This window comes from Podarcis muralis, chromosome Z (assembly GCF_964188315.1).
Source record: "Podarcis muralis chromosome Z, rPodMur119.hap1.1, whole genome shotgun sequence".
NCBI classification, from domain to species: domain Eukaryota; kingdom Metazoa; phylum Chordata; class Lepidosauria; order Squamata; family Lacertidae; genus Podarcis; species Podarcis muralis.
Genome location: NC_135673.1, coordinates 10,018,059 through 10,037,537, shown reverse-complemented (window position 1 = coordinate 10,037,537; position 19,479 = coordinate 10,018,059). Strand labels below are relative to the sequence as shown.

Below are 19,479 nucleotides of genomic sequence, written 5' to 3'. Positions count from 1 at the left end.
GATGTGAGGCTATCTATATACTTCAATGTACTCATGCCAAATTCAAGGCACCCAGTCTTCTGTGTGTGGGGTGGTGGTGGTAGGGGGCATCTGGGGCAGCAAAAACCTAACCCTGAAAAACCACTCTGTAGCCTCCTTGTGGGCCCTAGCACACAGTCTGAGAAGTGCTGTAGGAGAACGAAGGGTGTGGATGGGGCACTGAACCAATGGAGGCTGGTCCATTAGCGAAAATGGAGCTTTGTCCCACTGACCTCATTCTACCCTCAGCCACTCGCACCTGCCTCCCTTCCTACTTACATCCAGTCCAGGGGGTGGCCCTGCCTGCCAACTTCCTCCTCCTTAGTCTCAAGTGTTGCCCTTGCTCAGCAGGGAGGAGGATGGCAGAGGACAAGACTAGACTGAGTTGGCTCTGCCTCTCATTGGCTCTGGTGCCATCTACAATTCGGCTCCCTGCCTTCTGCCCCACTGGTCCCAATAGGCACTTGTCAGTATGGAAAACTGCTTATTAACCCAGCTTTTAAAAATGCACATACCCCCAGTTTTGCATTCCAGGTCAAACACTGAACTCCTTCACATTGCACATCAAACAGGGGGCATGTTTTTTTGTCTTCTCGGTGCCTGCTAGAAGGAATATTGATAGTGGAGATCTTTATACCACCTGGTATCCAAGTTTACTTGAAGTTGTTCTACATATGCAATGGTTTTAATAAATGTGATTGCTTTGTTATATGTGATGTTTCCTTTAATTGTTTTTATATATGCAATTGTTTTAATGTTGTGTGTGTGAGAGAGAGAGAGAGAGGGAGAGAGAAAGAAAAAGAAAAAGAGAGAGATTGATTGTGATATTACTTTGAGATGCTTTATAGGAAGTGATTTTAAAATGAAATAAATAATTGGGTAGTGGGGTGTGGGGGTGTGGGTGTGTGTATGGAAGGCTTTCCCTTCCTGTCTATGAAAGATTTGATGAAATGCTTCCATTGATTTATAATTAGATTTTACTCTTCCAGATGTTGCTTAATTGACTTTATTGTTCTTAGAGCTTGTATTTCTGTTTTTCATTCTGTTTTGCCCTTGTCTTGATGACTCTATGCTATGAAGTGGTTTGTAAAAATGTTTAATAAATAAAATAAATATTGGGTAGCAATGTTTACTCAGGAACAAGCTTCAAAATAACTGGGAACTGGCAGCTGGAAACTGTAGCAAAAATAGCACTCGCTGATTATCTTATATACTTGAAATTTCCAAATACAACAGAACTTTCACTTTGGCCTGTTTTAATGCCTTACTATAAGCTTTGCTGGAAGGGAAATACTCACACATTCCGTATAAACAGCATGTCTACTTCTGTCAATCCAGCATTGAAATAGTAAAGCATGTTTTACTCTACTGCTTATACTATAAGGATATTTGCTACTTATACATCACACCTATTTTAATAAAATTCCCAGGGAGACCAGATAATTTTTACACTACCTTCCCTTTGACAGACGCCACTGACAAAATCACCATCCATGTGGCAAAATCCTGTATTGCTAGGAACCCGATGATTAAAGCGCTCTACCAACCATTCTAGTCCTCAGTAATTCACTCTAGTGTGTTTGTGAATGTGTGATGATGCACACTCATATCCTAGCTTTTTGTTAATCCCAAAGAGTCTTTTGCCTGTAAACTGTAAAATTGCATGTGGTTCACTTTATTCTAGTGGCTGATTTGAGATCATAATAATAGAATTTGATTGATTGAAAAACAATAGGGATTGTCTCTGATAAATGAGGACAGTTCGGATGCATGAGCTGGGGAGTGAGTGCACAGGGAGTCTATATTTTGCTGCAAGACACAAAGCAGACTCTGGTGCCAGCATAAATGAAGATTGCTAGTGACTCCTACAGGGTGTACAGAGAGGACACTAAGCACCCAACAGCTTTTTAAGCATGCAAAGGTGATTTCAGATCCCACCCCTCCCTCATAACCTGCCATAGCTGGGCTTGAATTGACCATGCTGATCTATTTGATTTATATTGTGGGTTGCAACGGTGGTGATTTAACAGCTGGTGGAAGTAACAGATCATTTAATGTGGAGCGTGATTCATCTGTTTTCACACATTTCTGCTTCTGAACTTGAGCCATCAATTGTTGTTAATGCAGCTTTGCTCACATCTGAAGCCTTTTCCTTTTACAAATAAAGGTAGGTCTTCTCTGGAGTGCTGCTTCGGGACAACAATGGCTCCATCTATTGGTTGCAAATGCTACAATGTCCAGATGACTGATTTTCTGAGCCCTTCCATAGAAGCAAGATTCTTCTTCGTTTTAGGTTTCACATTTGGGGAGAGGAAGCTCCCAGTTTTGCATGGGGGGGATGGAACCCTTCTTGCAAATTCATCTTCAATTTTAGTAGAAATCTGACCAAAGCACTTTTAAAGGTGTGGAGCAGGGCTCTTTGATGTGCCTTCCCTAGAATCACAGTCTTCCTTCTAGGCAGAGATAATGGGAGCTTGATGAGGGAGCACATTGATGCTTCAGGAAAAACTCTACAAACTCAGTTTTGCCTCATTATGCTAGTGTGCAGATGGAAAGGAGGGGATTAGTGGGAAGGATCAGTAAATGAGAGGGGGCACTGAACCATTATTATACCTACTGCTTCTCTGTGGCAAAGCTGCATGCTCCGGTACCGGGGGCGGAGAGCAGGCGGGGGCATGGCTGGCATGCATCCCGGGGGTGTGACGCATGTCCTGGGGATGTGGCACACATCCCGGGGGTGTGGCATGCTGCCCGCGGGGGCGTGATGTGTGTCCCGGGGGCGTGGCACACCGCCTGTGGGGGTGTGGCACTGACCATGGGGGTGTGGTGCCTGGTGTGGTGGTGGGGGTGGCACGTTTGGGGGGCAGCCTCAATGGTACCTCCCTCCCCGATGGTGCCGTGGGTGGTGCGCTCCCCCACCCCTCCCTTCCTCCACCAGCGCTGTTTCTCACCCATAACATCTCCTACTAAGCAAGGCTCCAAAACTGAAATAAACCTCCCTGTCCATGGTGGTGGATTGTCTGGGGTAGGGACTGTGGTGGTGAATCAGTGGGTACAGGGAGCTTATAGACCAAACCCTTTGAATCTTCCCTGCAGGTTGAGGCAGCTGCCTCAAGGGGCAAGAACCAAGAGGCCCCTTTGTGGCCATGCCCCCGCCACCTGGGGAAGCATGTGAGATCTTGCTGGAACCCAGAAGCCACACAACCCCAGCAAGCAAGGCTTTGGCAGGGGCAGCAAGAGGGGAATTGGTATTTGGCTCATGAACAGGGTGGCACCTTTCCATTTCACTTCAGGTGGTGAAATGGGGTGCACCGCTACTGCCTCCAGTCCTCTCTATAGGCTGCTTTGCTCCTTGAGTATGTTTGCTTGACTGGGATATGTCCTTGACCTCTGACAATGCCTCTTGCTTGGAGGATAGGGAGGGGTGTGCAGAAAGCAGCCGGGTGGACCAAGGTAGAATTTCCATTTGTTGCTTGCTTTTACCTCTGGCCCTGCCCACCTCCGTCACATGACCCCCAGAAGGGGATGTGGCTCTCAGACTGAACAAGATCCCCACCCCTAGCAAAGGCCTCATTCTGATCCACCAGGGCTCATCCTATGCTCTTTTATCCCTACCCCCGCTGCATGTTGTGTAATATTATATTTTAATGTTGATGTTGTGTTTTGATTGCTGTAACCTGTCCTGGGATGTTGAGGTTGATGGCAGGCAATAAACTGTAATAATACCAAAGCTAATACTACTATTACAACCAATGGATAGGATTTTCTTAAATGAACATATCATGAAGGCTGGAAAAACAATTTAATGCAATATCCTCAGAGCTCTCTACTCTGGGTGTTCTGATAACAGTTGTCCTGAACTTTTCCCCATGCAGGGAAGATGAAGTGTGGAATAATTTCAACAAGCTGATATGCCTGCTACTTTTATTTATCATATTTGTGCTTATTTAAAGCACAAAGATGATAAATAATGATGGGCGCAGCACAAAGCTCTTGGGCAAACGCCAGTCGATTTTTGGGGGGCAGGGCAATTGTTGGTAACACAGCTCAGAGAAATGATCCTTAGGCAGCCTTGCTATATTAAGCAACACAAATTACTATGTGTGTTTGTTTCTCCTGATGAAGTGACAATAGATGTTTAAATGTTGCTGAAAGCAGATGTTCCCAAGCATTTGTAACATAATGAGATAACATCCCCCCCTTTTGTTCCCCCACCCCCATTGTGAGCAGTGTATTTGGATTAAGGGGAAGGGAAGAGAAATTAAATTCAGTTTGCAGTTAAAGGTGGACTACCTAATACGCACTTTCCAAAATGGTGCAGGAACCAAAACCCAGCCACCTTTTGAAATTTGCACTTCTCTGAATTTTGCAGTGCAGCTCTGTGCACAATATTTGGGGGTAAAGTGATGTGAATTTTTCTTGATTTTCTTGTTTTACCTTTTTGTAAACCACTCTGAGGTTTCTTATTACAGTCAAGTGGTGTGCAAGTTTTATTTTTATGCTGCCTTTCTATAGTTAACCCACAAGGTGGGTTACAACATAAAATACACATAATTACAAACATAACAAAAGCAGTCACAAACACTAAATAAAACATCAAGAAGTACACAACCAAATTTTTTAAATTCCACATAAATCACAATAGGATCTAAAACAAATAATATCAAAAACAGCAACAACCTACCCCAACCTAATATTGTGCTACTTGGACTGTTGCTTTATGTTTTTGTTGATTATATCTTTTACTGTTATTTTTATACCATTTTTGAGAATTTATAATTATACATCGGTATTTTAAAATTATTTTAATGTAATGTCAAATGCTTTCTCCAAGCCATTAGCATCGCTTGTCACAGTTCTGTGTTCTGGATGCTCCATGGTTCTTGAAAGTGACATGTCTGCTGTTGTCACAAGCTCAGAAATATGTCTGGGGCACTCTTGGGTTTGTGTGTGTTTTGTTTTAGGGCTACCCAATAGCTCTCATTTGTTCCACTTGCTACAGGTCTGAGAATCCGCCTCTTCAACTTCTCCCTGAAGCTCCTTACCTGCCTCCTTTACATTGTCCGTGTTCTGCTTGATGACCCACAACAGATAGGATGGTGAGAGCCTTTCTCTCTGCTACAGCATGCCCGTTTTGTTGTGCATCCATGATTATTTGTGTTCATGATGGTATTGGGGCAGCCATGTGTGATCCCACTTTCAATATTGTTTGCACCTGCAAAAGTTTCAGGGCAGACACTCTGCTTTCAGGGCACGTGCCATAGCTACCTACTGAAATCCTAAAACTTTCCTGACTGCAAATGTTCCAGGCTTATTTATTTGTTTGTTTTGTCTCTACCTTGTCATGCTGTGATGCAAGAGTGCCCCTCCCGATGGCGTTAATGTGGTAACATGGGGTAGCATCACAGGACAAGTAGAATAATGTGTAGATGGCCCTGCGTGCATTCACTGTTGGTAAGCTGTTGTTGTGTCAGTGGCATGTTGCAGAAGACAATTCCCCCCCCAAAAACCCCACCAATCCAAAGGGCTCCTAACATAGCTTATTTCAATTAAAAGCAACATGCTGTCTTCTGAAATACTAACTCCCTGCTGTAGCTTCCTGTAGCCTGAGTACTGTTTCTAAAAGGCATTTTATTTTTATACTATTTTCACTCAGCTGGGAATGCGAAAAACACAATTCCTCAACTTTCAACCAGTCATCAACACAAATCAATTGGTAAGTAGGGGGCCAGTAGCCCTTCTGATTATATATCTGTAGATTTGCTCAAATGACAGGCTAGTTTATATAATCTGCAAAATCATGTTGTTGATGGGGAGTTGCTTACACCCCATAATAATGTTTTTAAATACCCCTTCCTGGCATGAAAAAGTGGCTCACTAGGTGAGACAGAGCCTCTATGCAGCTGTATAGAAAGGACATGGGAGGCTGCCTTTTACCAAATCTGACCATTGGTCAAACTAGCTCAATATTGCCTACACCAGCTGGAAGTCTCTGTCCAGGTTTGGGGCAGCGGATCTCTTCCCCAAGACAAAAGCTGAAGCCTGGAAGTAATTGTTGCAGGCAGTTGCCAGGCCGACTTTGTTACCTGTGCAGTGCAGCTCCTCGTCCTAGGTGAGCCTGGAGGCCCTCAGATACCCCTTCACAGTGTGGGGAGGACTCACCCCCTATTGCTCACTCCACGCGATCTGCTGCTTGATGATCCCAAGGAAAGGGGATTTTCTGAGGGAAGGCCTTTTAAGCAACAACCTATTCAAAGCCTGAACATCAGGGAAAGATATACCGTATTTTTCGCTCTATAAGACGCACCAGACCACAAGACGCACCTAGTTTTTGGAGAAGGAAAGCAAGAAAAAAAATACTCTGAATCTCAGAAGCCTGTACAGCAAGAGGGATCATTGTGCAGTGAAAGCAGCAATCCCTCTTGCTGTTCTGGCTCCTGGGATAGCTGCGCAGCCTGCATTCGCTCCATAAGATGCACACACATTTCCCCTTACTTTTTAGGAAGGAAAAAGTGAGTCTTATAGAGCAAAAAATACGGTACATTTGGCTGCTGTTAAGTGCTCTGTGTTCCCAGGTTGGAGCTTAAAAGGGAGAATATGCAAATTCCAGTAAGTGAGATATTAGGATGCATAGCAAGCGAAGAGGGGCGTTGGAAATTGCTCATCCCCCATGGAGGAATGCACTTAGTAATCTGTTTAACTAAACCGCTAGACCAGACAGCACATTTGTAGAAATGATTCGGGTAAGAGAAGAACGTCGCCTCCCAGATCTGAGTAAAACTGAGTGTAAGAAAGAATTGAACTAACTTGACCTCTGTCCCCAGGAGTTTTCACTGCTACTTTTGAAACGAAATAAGCTCTCTCTCTCTCTTTCTCTCTCTGTGTGTGGTATTGATATTTGACACTGAAGATCTTTGCTCTCCATCTTGTGTACTTTGGAATTATGAGAAACTGAAAAATCCATGTGGTTTAGAGGCCAGTGCTTAAAGTAGTGCAGTTTTGAAATGTTCTGTCTGCCATCTTGAATCAAAATGGCACCCAGTCGTATCCAAACATAGACAAGCACCTGCTCCTTGATCTCAGGAACCATGAAAAGTTTGGTTACAATATCTTAAGAGGTGTCCAAATGTGGAGCAAACAAGCAGCTTCCCAACTGGTATAGTCAATTGGTATTTGGCACTAAAGATCTTTTATTTCAATATTCAATATTTAAGAGTACAGTGGTACCGCTAGATGCGAACGGGATCCGTTCCGTTCGCATCTAGAAGCAAACATAACCTGTGTCCGCACGTCTGCATGTGCGCGGGTCACGTTTTGGCGCTTCTGTGCATGCACGTGACATCATTTTGAGCGTCTGCACATGCGCAAGCGACGAAACCCGGAAGTAATGCGCTCCATTACTTCCGAGTTGCCACGGAGCGCAACTCGAACGCACTCATCCCGAAGCACATTCAACCTGAGGTATGAATGTACTTGGTCGTTGATATACAATAACATTTTATGTTTGTTTTTACTGGATAGCTAGCATGAAATTGTGTTGGGTTTTTTACATGACATGCAAAGGTGCATAGTGTTAGACAGTATGTGATAGTTGGCTTGAGATGTATTTAATATTTTACTGAACAGATTAAATAGTAAATACAACAGTATTTATTATTTGATAATACAGCAGTATTTTGTATTGGGAAGTATTTTATATTCCACATGTAACGGGATTTAATATTTGATTCAGTTGTGTTATTGACACGGAACAGCCTTTAGTATTTTATTGCTTATATGTGGTGGTATTTTGTCCTGCATAGAATTTTATAGACAGCATGCAAATTTATTATCTTACCTCCTAGCCTAGATGAGATTTGACCCATGATACTGTATTGTTAGTTCACGTTTTGTGCCTATCAAAAGAGAGGAGAAATGCCAGCAAGCCTAAAACTCCCAGATCTTGAATCCTGAGATAAAATGTCATATTTAAAATTCAGAAGTGCTGTTTCCAAATTTATACATTTTGTGTTCAAAGTCTGAAACAGCTCAATAGGAGTACAAGTTAGCTACAATCAACATGAGCCCACTGCTTTCAAATCAAGTCCTCCAACAAGATTTTTTGTCTTTGTTATTACATGTTCTGTACAGGACTCCAGTTATATGGGTGGACCGAAACAAGCCATTATGGGCAATACAGGTAAGTGAAGAAGAAAATTGTTAAAATACACAAATGAATACAGTGGTCAAGGGTCTGAAACGTAGTTTTATATATTCTTGATTAAAATTGGATAGGGCCACTTGGAGCCAAATTTGTTTCATCCAGGCATATATAATTTTACAGGTGAAGTGCAATCCCCATGTTTTGGTAATTTAAACATAATCTTCTTCTCCGCAAGATAAAACTGAAGGAAATTTACTCTACTTATTTACATCAGTTCTTGTTATGCACAGCACTGACTGTCCCGGACCAGTGCTATCATTAACCCCCTTCTCCTTTCCAGAGCAATTTTTCAACACAGTACAAGCTTATTCTACTTTTTAAACACACACAGAGACACACACATACATCCATGTAATTGAATAAATGTACAATAGCATCACTTAAAAAAAATAAAAATATTACAACCCACCTGCAGTAGGGAGAGGACAGATAACTGAATCAGAGTTGGATTCATGGCTCAGTATATCTTGTCAGTTACAGGTGTCTGACAGGTGTCCCCAGGACCGGTGATTAATTTGCTGGCTGACATGTCTGTCAAAAGAAATTACAAAGGTCATGGGGAAACACCTCTGACAGTGAGACCATGATTTGAATATATCTTTGTAAGCACCCTAAGCAGGAAGCCAGTAGCCTTCAAGTCAGACATTCCTGGGTTAGACTGTTGCAGAATTCTCCATTCATGTTGGACAGCAGCGCTAAAAATCCCTCTGCTTTCCCCTTACCACCACTTCCAGGTCAGCGTGGCAATCATTAGCTTTCTCGAGACGATGCTTCTGATTTATCTCAGCTACAAGGTAAGATTATGGCCTTGAGAGTAGGTTGGCTAAACTGATCGTGCATCAGGTGCATTGCGTTCCTCCCAACATTGCAGGGGCCCGGCATACATGTGTGATGTCACACGGTGGGAGGAAGACCAAGTGGGCCTGCTTTGAATGGCCCCAGTGGGGTCTAGTTGCAGCCATGGGAGGGCCTGACAGGGCCCAGCCAGCTGTGGAATATTGAGGAGGCACACCCCCCTCAGTGAAAATTCTGAGGGGGAGCTCAACCCCCACGGCCCCACATAGATGGCATGCCTGTTGGTCATGCATGCAGGGATAACAAATATGAATCTCTTTTTCTTTTTAGGGAAACATTTGTGAGCAGATCTTTCGTGTAACCTTCATCCTTGAAATGATCAACACTGTGCCCTTCATTATTACCGTAAGTGTGTGTTAGATTGCTAAAACAAATGGTTGCTGAGAGGTTCTCCTGCTAATTCAAAAAGAGAGAGGAAGAACAGTTGACACTGCCATTCAGGTTTTTAAAAAAGGGTTTTTGCAAGGGAACAGCTGCTGGTGGGGTTCATTAGCAACAGCTCACTCAAAAGATACATGAGCTTTGCAAGAGCACAGCTGCTAATGAATACCCCACCCTACCACAATTTGGTGCTGGGTTTCCAAAGATTACAGCAGGATTATAGGACAAAGCTTGGAATCATCTGCCATAATAACACCTGAAGAGGTCCATTCTTTGTCACTGAAACCTGATGAGACAGATCTTAAGCCTATATGGAGTACTGGACTGGGGCCAGGGAGGCCTGGTTGAAATATCCACATAGCCATGAAGCTCACTAGGCTATTTCCCAGCCTAGCCTATTTCACAGGGTTATTGTGAGATAAAACTGTGAGGAGTTGAATATGCCAAGCTGAACCCCTTAGGGGAAGCAATCCTCAGATGAAACAGCAATGTAATATAACCTTAACTTTTAGGGTCCAGTTCGAAGGGTAAGATGAATATCCACATGCAAATATGTCTCCACTGGAGACTTTTGCTGAGAAAAGCAGGTTCAGGGGGTTGTGGATTTGAATGGAGAAACAGCAGGTGGTGGGGAGTTGCTGCAGTCTTTCCCCAGCCACTGCCACATGCACACTCTCTTTCCCTAATGGGGCTCTTCCATTTGGGAGCCAGTGTGGTGTAGTGGTTAAGAGAGGTAGACTCCTAATCTGGTGAACCAGGTTCGCTTCCCCGCTCCTCCACCTGCAACTGCTGGGTGACCTTGGGCCAGTCACACTTCTCTGAAGTCTCTCAGCCCCACTCACCTCACAGAGTGTTTGTTGTGGGAGAGGAAGGGAAAGGAGAATGTTAGCCGCTTTGAGACTCTTTCGGGTAGTGATAAAGCGGGATATCAAACCCAAACTCTTCTTCTCTTCTTCTTCTTCTTGGGTGAAAGGAACAGCACTCCTTCCTCAGTCAGCCCCCATATCCCTGCCTTCTCACTTATGACCAATCAAGGACAGCTCTTCCTATTATTGGTGATCTCATTCTCTCTCTCTCTCTCTCTCTCTCTCTCTCTCTCTCTCACACACACACACACACACACACACACACCCCTACAGAGGCCCCCTAGGCAGTCAAAATCTTGGGGCTTCTTTCGTGCGCACGCTCTCTAGTGGGATGACATTGAACTAAAAGATACATAGTAAAGGTAAAGGGACCCCTGACAGTTGTCCAGTCACAGACAACTCTGGGGTTGTGGCGCTCATCTCACTTTATTGGCCGAGGGAGCCGGCGTACAGCTTCCGGGTCACATGGCCAGCATGACTAAGCCGCTTCTGGCGAACCAGAGCAGTGCACGGAAACGCCGTTTACCTTTCCACTGGAGCGCTACCTATTTATCTACTTGCACTTTGACGTGCTTTCATACTGCTAGGTTGGCAGGAGCTGGGACAGAGCAATGGGAGCTCACCCTGTTGCGGGGATTCGAACCATCGACCTTCTGATAGGCAAGTCCTAGGCTCTGTGGTTTAACCCACAGCGCTACCCGCATCCCGAAAGATTCATATGGGTGGGGAAATCAGCGGGAGGGAGAAGGATTAAGCATACCCTCCCACTACTCCAAAATCACAACCTCTCAAAGCTATTTCTTTCTTTTGCAATGTACAGTTTACACCCCGAGTGGCTGACAATTTATTTAAGGAGAGCATGCATATTTTATTATTGTAATTGTTGGGGGATGCGTTATTACTATTGTTGACAATGAGGATCTAATTGCAACCTAATCATTATACAGCCACCATTTCAACTGTATTATATAGCCTGTATTTTGTATTTTGCAGTCACCAAGGTTGGTTGCAATCAAATCCTCATTGTCAGTGAAAATCATATACTTGTCTGCATGATTAAGGGTAAAAGGATAGCTTGATTTCTAGAAAATATAGACAATGAAACTCAAGTCTGTATGGAAGCTGCTCCATCTAAACTCAGTCAGCAGAGCATGAGACTCCTAATCTTAAGACTGTGGGTTCAAGCCCCACATTGGACAAAAGATTCCTGCATTGTAGGGGGCTAGATTAGAATGACCCTTGTGGTCCCTTCCAACTCTTTGATTCTATGAATGTGTCAGGACTTTCTGGTAGCTACCCAGCGGTGAAGAGGGAAAGCATTCTGCACTGACTCAGGAGAACATTTGCCCTCTCTTTCTTTTGATTTTGCTCAGTCGAGCTCTGGGCAGAACTGCGGGGAGTGGGAGAGCCTAGGGCAAGCTGTGATGGAATAGGCGAGGAGATAGATGAAGCGAGGGGATGGTCAGGTGTGGGGAAGGGTGGTTGACCAAGGGATAGACAGGGTTGGTGAGATTAACAAGCAGGGGTGAAGATCCCCTAGTATATCTTTATCCATCTGCCTATGCACAGAAATGTACCCATACATACATGCCTACAATTCAACAGACATGCAGATAATGGCAGTTTGTTTGTTTGTTTGTTTGTTTGTTTGTTTGTGCCTAGATATTTTGGCCACCGCTGCGGAATTTATTTATCCCAGTTTTTCTGAACTGCTGGCTGGCAAAACACGCCTTGGAAAACATGATCGTAAGTGACCGGGGAATTTTTGTTTGCAACAGATAGAATTGTTTTAACATTCTCCATCTGTTCTGTGTTTCTGGCTGTGCATTGGGTTGTCACGATTGATCTGGGAAAGGCTGTGTGTAGTTCCTGCCTAACAGCAGAGCAGCCACACAGTCCCTTTCCAAACCTACGCCGTGTGTCTGTATGCCGTGTTTCCTTGCAAGTAGCACAGTGTGGTCTTGAATGTAGTTTTAAATACAGGTTTCCAAAGATGGTTCCAAAGATGCATTTGAAAGTCTTTGGGTGATGGTCACAGGGAGGAGGAGATTTCTGGTTGATAGGGAGATTCAGTGCCCCACCTTTCCCAGTGACTAGTTTAGTGGGTAGCTATTATTTAGTAATTTATACCCAACCTTTTCCTTTATGGGACTCAAGGCAGCTTACAGATAAAAATAACAACCACTAAAAACATAGAAAAAACAATCAATAAAACAATTAAACAGATAGATAGATAGAAAGGTAGATAGATAGATGATATAGATAGATAGATAGATAGATAGATAGATAGATAGATAGATAGATAGATAGATAGATAGATGATAGATAGATGATAGATGATAGATGATAGATGATAGATAGATAGATAGATAGATAGAGATAGATAGATAGATAGATAGATAGATAGATAGATAGATAGATAGATGATAGATAGATAGAGATAGATAGATAGATAGATAGATAGATAGATAGATAGATAGATAGATAGATAGATGATAGATAGATAGATGATAGATAGATGATAGATAGATAGATGATAGATAGATGATAGATAGATGATAGATAGATAGATGATAGATAGATGATAGATAGATAGATAGATAGATAGATAGATAGATAGATGATAGATAGATGATTGATAGATAGATAGATAGATAGATGATAGATAGATGATAGATAGATAGATAGATAGATAGATAGATAGATAGATAGATAGATGATAGATAGATAGATAGATGATAGAAAAGGAAAGTCTTCACCTGCTGGCAAAAGGACAACAAAGAGAAAGTCAATCCAGCTTCTGCAAAGCCCCTCTCCCACATCCTTACCAAGCAAATAGTAAATAGCACTTCTCTGTCTTTTCTACACATAACTGTTAAACTGATTTAATAGTTGTTCCCACCCCTCCCTGGGAGCCTTAAGAATTGTAGTTCTGTGAGGGCAGCCAGGACTTAGAGAAGATTTCAGCATCCTCACCAAGCTCCCAGGATTCTTTTGTGGGAAGCTGGGAGCTCTAATGGGGCATAAAACTGATAATTAGTTGGCAATGTGGATGCTCAGTTTTCCAGAGTTTCAGGCAGAGGTCTCTCCCAACCCTAACTGGGGATTGAACCTTTGAGCTTCTGCATTCAAAGCAGATGCTCTACCTCTGAGCTACGGCTCTTCCCGTAATCTAGTCCAAACCCACTGACAATGCTTGGACTCTGCTGCTGGGGGATTCCTGATAGGCCACCATCCAGCCTCTGCTGAGAAACATCTAATGAAGGAATGTTCACCAGTTGCCATAATCTGGAGCAGGCTTTGTTATCTTGTTTTGGTAAATATGAAGCTTATGTGTTTCCCCCCCAGAATGACCTACACAGAGCGATACAAAGAACCCAGTCGGCTATGTTCAATCAGGTGCTCATTTTGATCTGCACTCTGCTGTGTCTTGTTTTCACTGGGTAAGATAAGATCTCACTTGGCAAATATTTGTTTTTAAAACTGGAGTTTCCGTGTAAATCATGCTAATAGAAGCCTCTTTGTGAAACAGAATCCCCAGCAAGGCATGCTTTCAAAATTCTCCTATCCAACCTAGGTTGATCTGAGGCTCCCTGACCTGATTGTGGGTTGACTCAAATTGGACTGATTCAGTTTGGTATTCAGGATTCAGCATTGTCCTAGGATTAACTTGTTTACTTCAAAACATGGTCAGCCTTTCTGCTGAGGCCTGATGTGATGACACAACTGAGAGTGGACTTCTTAACCAGTTCCCAGTTATGGAATGCATATTGTGCCTTTGAAATAGAAAAAGGTTGAAATTATCCTCAGTTTGCGGGGAAAATCCTGGTCCTGTGTATGGAATCAGTTCTTTTGCTTCTTTCCTTCATTTCATCCAGAACCTGTGGCATCCAGCACTTAGAAAGAGCCGGTGAAAACCTCTCCCTCTTCAAGTCCTTTTACTTCTGCATTGTCACCTTCTCCACGGTGGGCTATGGTGATGTCACACCCAAGATCTGGCCATCGCAGCTGCTTGTGGTTATCATGATTTGTGTGGCCCTGGTTGTATTGCCATTGCAGGTAAGGTGTGATTCCTGTCGTTCTATCAGATAAGTCATGAGCAAGATGTGCTTGCAGAATCAAAGCAGTTCAGGAGTTGAACCACACAGCTCACCTTGTGATGGACCAGAGCTGAGTTGCAAAGGGCATTGCAAAGGCTTGTTAAGGAGTCAGCTTTGACTCAACAGCTCAGGTTCCATGAGGCTAGTAAGTTATAAGCACTGAGTTTTTCAAGCCTCATGCAAATACTTTTTAACCTGAGCTCCTTAAAACAACAACAACATGTTCTATATGTCAAGATGTTTTGCCTCAAGTTAGCAAACTCCGCTGTTGTACAGTCATGATCACCCCTAACATTTCTTGGGGAACTTACAGCTCTAGGACACAATTATCTGGAACTCTCAATAGAGAGAAGTCACAGCTAGGGATGAAGGAAGGCATCGGCTTCCGTCTGCCCTATATTCATTGCATGCAGCACTGTTTCTTTCTGCTGCAGTTTGTCTTCTGTTAAAAACTATGTTGTTACGTTTTTCCAATGTAATTTTTCCATTGCATTTTCCATTTTCATTGCGAAGTAAACATAAACGGTGTGTGTAATCAGTCATGTATCATCTGTGAACTGAAAGCAAAAACAACAGTGGTTGATTTTCGTTCCAGGCATGAAACAAATAAGGGAACACTGGCAATTTCTGCTCCCACTTCTATTTTGGCCGAATTCTTTGATATCCCTAGCTACAGCATATTCCAGTTGAAGTGTGCAAGTCTCTGGACCTGTTGACGTAGTTTCCCGTTATGGCTTATGAGCTGACGGGTCCACCAGGAGATGTTGCCCTTGGCTGCCCACCAGCTGGCTGCCAAGTTGACCTTTGAGGCAGACAAGCTTGCTCCGCAGTCACTGTGCTGGAGGACTTCCAGAGTTTTCACTCAGCTGTGAAACTGTCATGGACTCGTTGAGCTGTGACTGGCTGATATCTTGAGCCAGGGAGGAAAAAAAGAGAAGCCATCACTTTCCTCAGTAGCTTGCTGGCCTTTATTGTTTACAGCTTGAGCTGTCTAGGCAGGCAATTCCCAGGAGACTGATTTCAACAGCAAAAGAAGAGGTGGTTGCCACTTTCCAGGGAATTCAGCTTGAAAGGTGATGGTGGCTTTGTGTGGGAGGGGGCTACTGCTTCTGCCTCCCCTCCAGCATCCACTACCAGAGGCATTCCACAAGATGTAGTAATGGCCACCAACTTCCCATGGCTTTAAAACAGGTAACAGACTAGATAAATTCACGGGGAAGGCTATCAGTGTTTACAAGCCATGAAGGCCATGTTCTACTTCCACTGCCAGATACAGTATGCCTCAGAATACCAGTGATGTGAATTCACAAGTGGGGAGAATTGCTCCTGCCCTCAGGGCCTGCTTGTGGGCTTCCTGTAAGCATCTATTTGGCCACTGTGAGAACAGGTTGATCGAGAAGGGGACCAGCAGGGCTCTTCTGAGGTGCTTACTCTGCTTCATTCCCACCAATAAGCACACTGGAACCACTAGTGAAGGCTGATCCATTAGAGTGAATGGGGCACTGACTCAACAATCTCAGTCAGTTTTCAGCCAGCACCTGTATGCCTGCCTTTTCACTTACAACCGAGGTAGTTCTTCCTGTCATTGGCTCTGGCATCACATGTTGCTGGTTTCCTTGCCTTCTCCTCTACCAGTTCTAATGGGCACCGGCCACCACCTACCTACCTTCCTTCCTTCCTTCCTTCCTTCCTTCCTTCCTTCCTATCTCTCTCTCTCTCTCTCTCTCTCTCTCTCTCTTTCTTTCCACATGGTTTCCTCCACACAGTGCTGATTCAAGCAGTAAAACTGGAGGGAGGGTAACAGGTAAAGCATACTCTCCCACCACTTTTCCAATCAAAATCACAACCTCTCAAAACTTTCTCTCTCTAAAAAAAGTTGGGTAATTGTTACATATTTGCCTTGACATATAGCGTACCACTGTAGTCCCACTGCTAGTGATTGCAAATCACAATGTTCTCAGTTGGAAAGTGACATTTTCGCTGATAGCTCTAGTATCTATCTCTCAATTGTTCACCCCACCCATTTTATTAATGCCCCTCAAATGAGCCTGGGGCTGTCTGAAACAGAGTTTACACAGGAGGGTCAGCCTTTGGAAGCTCATTATGCTACTGGGTGACCTGCTTCATTTCCCCCCCCCCCCTGCAGTTTGAGGAACTTGTGTACCTGTGGATGGAGCGTCAGAAGTCAGGAGGGAACTACAGTCGCCACCGAGCCCAGACAGAGAAGCACGTGGTCCTCTGTGTCAGCTCCCTCAAGATTGACCTGCTCATGGACTTCCTCAATGAGTTTTATGCTCACCCTCGTCTGCAGGTGAAGACCTTTATATCAGCTTCTAAAGCAGGGGTGGGGAGCCTCAGGCCTGGAGGCCAAATGTGGCCCATCAGGCCTCTCTTTCCAGTCACTCCCCCTCTCCTTAGGCCACACCCCTCACCTTGTTCCACACCAGGGCTGGCCCAATATATTTGGCCCCTGAGACAAACCACAAAATGGCGTCCCTCTGGCCTGGGAGGAAGGGGTGAGTGAAGATCTGCATCAGGAGAAAGGGGGCAACAAAGGTCTACATTGGGAGCAAGGGTGGGAGGAGACCAGCCACGCTTCCTATTCACCAAGAGGCCACTGTAGAGGCAGCATGGGGGGGGGGAGGGTCCTGAGAAGATAAAAGATTTGGCTTTGAAGGAGTGTGCCGCCGCAGTGGGTGATGCATTCCTTGGAGCCTGGATTTGCTGCTCCTGTGGATCCTGCCACCTGAGGCGGTCACCTCACCTTGCCTCGTGGGTGTGCCAGCCCTGCTTCACACCTTCCTTAAGTGCTTTTGTCTGATGGGAACACTTTTGAGCTGTGATGATACCTCTTGCTTGCTGGAATGGATGATAGAGAGAGGTGTGTTTGTGTGTAGAAACCATCCACTTCTGGATGGCTGGAAATGTATTCAGATTGCACCTCCTGCTTTTGCCTCTGGTCCCACCCCCCACTAGCACCTGACCCCTTTGAAGGTTTGCTGTTAGGGTATGTCGCCCCTCAAATGCAAAATGCTCTCCAGTCCCATTGTAAAGAGAGAGACACCGAGGCTCAAAGATCTGCCTAGAGATTCACAGTCTGACATAGGATAATGCCCTCACGTGGTCTCAGAGGTGAGCAAATTGCTGAACAGTTTGCATAAAATAGTGTCAAGTATTTGTTTTTATTTATTTATTTTAAAATAAGGTACAGATAGAATCAACACAATTTAAAAGCAAGTATTAAAAAGAAAACCATACAAACAATTGCGGTGGATGTGTACCTTCTTATTTCAGGTAGCTGCCATGGAATCAGGGAAATCAGTTTCAAGTCAATGGAGAGGAGAGTTAACATTCTTATTCCAATGTAGGGATCCTTAGAAAATCTGCCCCCTCCAAATTAACAAGCTGTTCTTCCTCCTCGATTTCAGGGACCCCCCCCCCAAAAAAAACCCCCAACAACAGTGCATGGAGAAGCGGTTAACCCTCCTCACTAAATCCCATGGTCCTGATCCTGCTTGGCCACTATTGCAGATCCTCTTTTTGAATGAATGAATGTGTTAAATGGAATTACACATTGAACTAATAGCTCTGAAAAGATCTGAAGCGTTTCCTTAAAATTGCAGCATCCTTGCAGACCTACTATTTGGAGACTTTTTGTTGGGTTGTGGGCACCTGTGAGAAGCCTTTCTAGTTAAGCCAGCCCCAAAGTTTTTGTGTAAATGTGCTCCTAAATATTTCTAGGCTTCTCTTTCAGGATTACTATGTGGTGATCCTGTGCCCGACAGAAATGGATATTCAAGTGCGCCGGGTCCTGCAGATCCCACTGTGGTCTCAACGGGTGATCTATCTCCAGGGATCTGCTCTGAAAGACCAGGATCTCATGAGAGCAAAGTGAGTTTGGAAAGGGGAGATGGGCTTAGCAGGTGCACAGCCTCACAAAGAGATCTGTGAGATTCGGATGCTTAAACTTGTTTGCCAATGTCTACCTGCGTACCTGTGTGTTAGTCCAGTGAATGACAGCCTTCCTTTTCCTGCTTCCTTTATCACGTGGAAGAAGGTGTGTTAAAGATTGAAATTACTGAGTTACGCTCTTTCCTATCCCATCCTTGTGAAAGGGCTTCTGCTCCCTGTTTTGCAATTTGGGTTCAATCCCTGGCATCGCCAGGTAAGGTTGGAAAAGACTATAGTGTGGCTGCAATTTGGAGTTCCTTGTACAATTCTGGTTGCCTCGCCTCAAAAAGGATATTGCAGAGTTCAGAAAAGGGCAGCCAAAAGGATCTATGGGATGGAGAAACTATTTTGTGATGAATGGTTGCAGCAATTAGGGCTTTTTAGTTTAGATAAAGGGCAAGAAAGAGGTGGTGCAGTAGAGGTTTATAAAACTATGCATGGCATGAAGAGAATGGATAGAGGAAAGTTTTTCTCCCTCTCTCATGACACTAGAACTCATGGACACCTAATGAAGTTCTGCATTTTGGAAGATTCAGGATGGATAAAAGGAAGCATTTTATGCAGTGCGTAATTAAACCAAGGAACTTGCTCCCATGGGAAGCCATGATGATAGCCAACTTAAATGGCTTTAAAAGAGGTTTACAGGTGAAACTCGAAAAATTAGAATATCGTGGAAAAGTTCATTTATTTCAGTAATTCAACTTAAAAGGTGAAACTAATATATGAGATCGACTCGTGACATGCAAAGCGAGATATGCTTCTACTTCTCAGAGGTCCAATCTTGCTCTATTTGCAATCCTTGTTTTGCTGATTTCATTTAATATTCTAATTTTCCGAGATTGTTAATTTGGGGTTTTCATCAGCTGTATGCCACGATCATCACAATTATAACAAATAAAGGCTTGACATATCTCTCTTTGCATGCCATGAATCTATCTCATATATTAGTTTCACCTTTTAAATTGAATTACTGAAATAAATGAACTTTCCCACGATATTCTAATTTTTCGAGTTTCACCTGTAGATTAATTCATGGAAGATAAGGCTATTGATAGCTACTAGCCATGATGGCTGTGCTCTGCCTGCACAGCTGAAGGCAGTAATG

The 19,479-nt window shown here is 43.9% G+C and overlaps 1 protein-coding gene across 13 annotated transcripts in view; it reads left to right on the top strand.

Moving 5' to 3' along the window:
- Window positions 1–19,479, top strand: part of KCNT1 (potassium sodium-activated channel subfamily T member 1) — a 197,830-nt gene that overhangs the window by 126,916 nt on the left and 51,435 nt on the right. For all 13 annotated transcript variants that reach the window (XM_028715153.2, XM_028715150.2, XM_028715152.2 and 10 more), the window contains exons 4-13: window positions 5,021–5,117; window positions 5,675–5,734; window positions 8,149–8,197; window positions 8,956–9,015; window positions 9,347–9,421; window positions 11,986–12,069; window positions 13,672–13,766; window positions 14,202–14,382; window positions 16,570–16,734; window positions 18,178–18,314. In XM_028715153.2, the coding sequence (XP_028570986.2) occupies window positions 5,021–5,117; window positions 5,675–5,734; window positions 8,149–8,197; window positions 8,956–9,015; window positions 9,347–9,421; window positions 11,986–12,069; window positions 13,672–13,766; window positions 14,202–14,382; window positions 16,570–16,734; window positions 18,178–18,314 (1,003 nt within the window). The remainder of the gene's footprint in view (window positions 1–5,020; window positions 5,118–5,674; window positions 5,735–8,148; window positions 8,198–8,955; window positions 9,016–9,346; window positions 9,422–11,985; window positions 12,070–13,671; window positions 13,767–14,201; window positions 14,383–16,569; window positions 16,735–18,177; window positions 18,315–19,479) is intronic.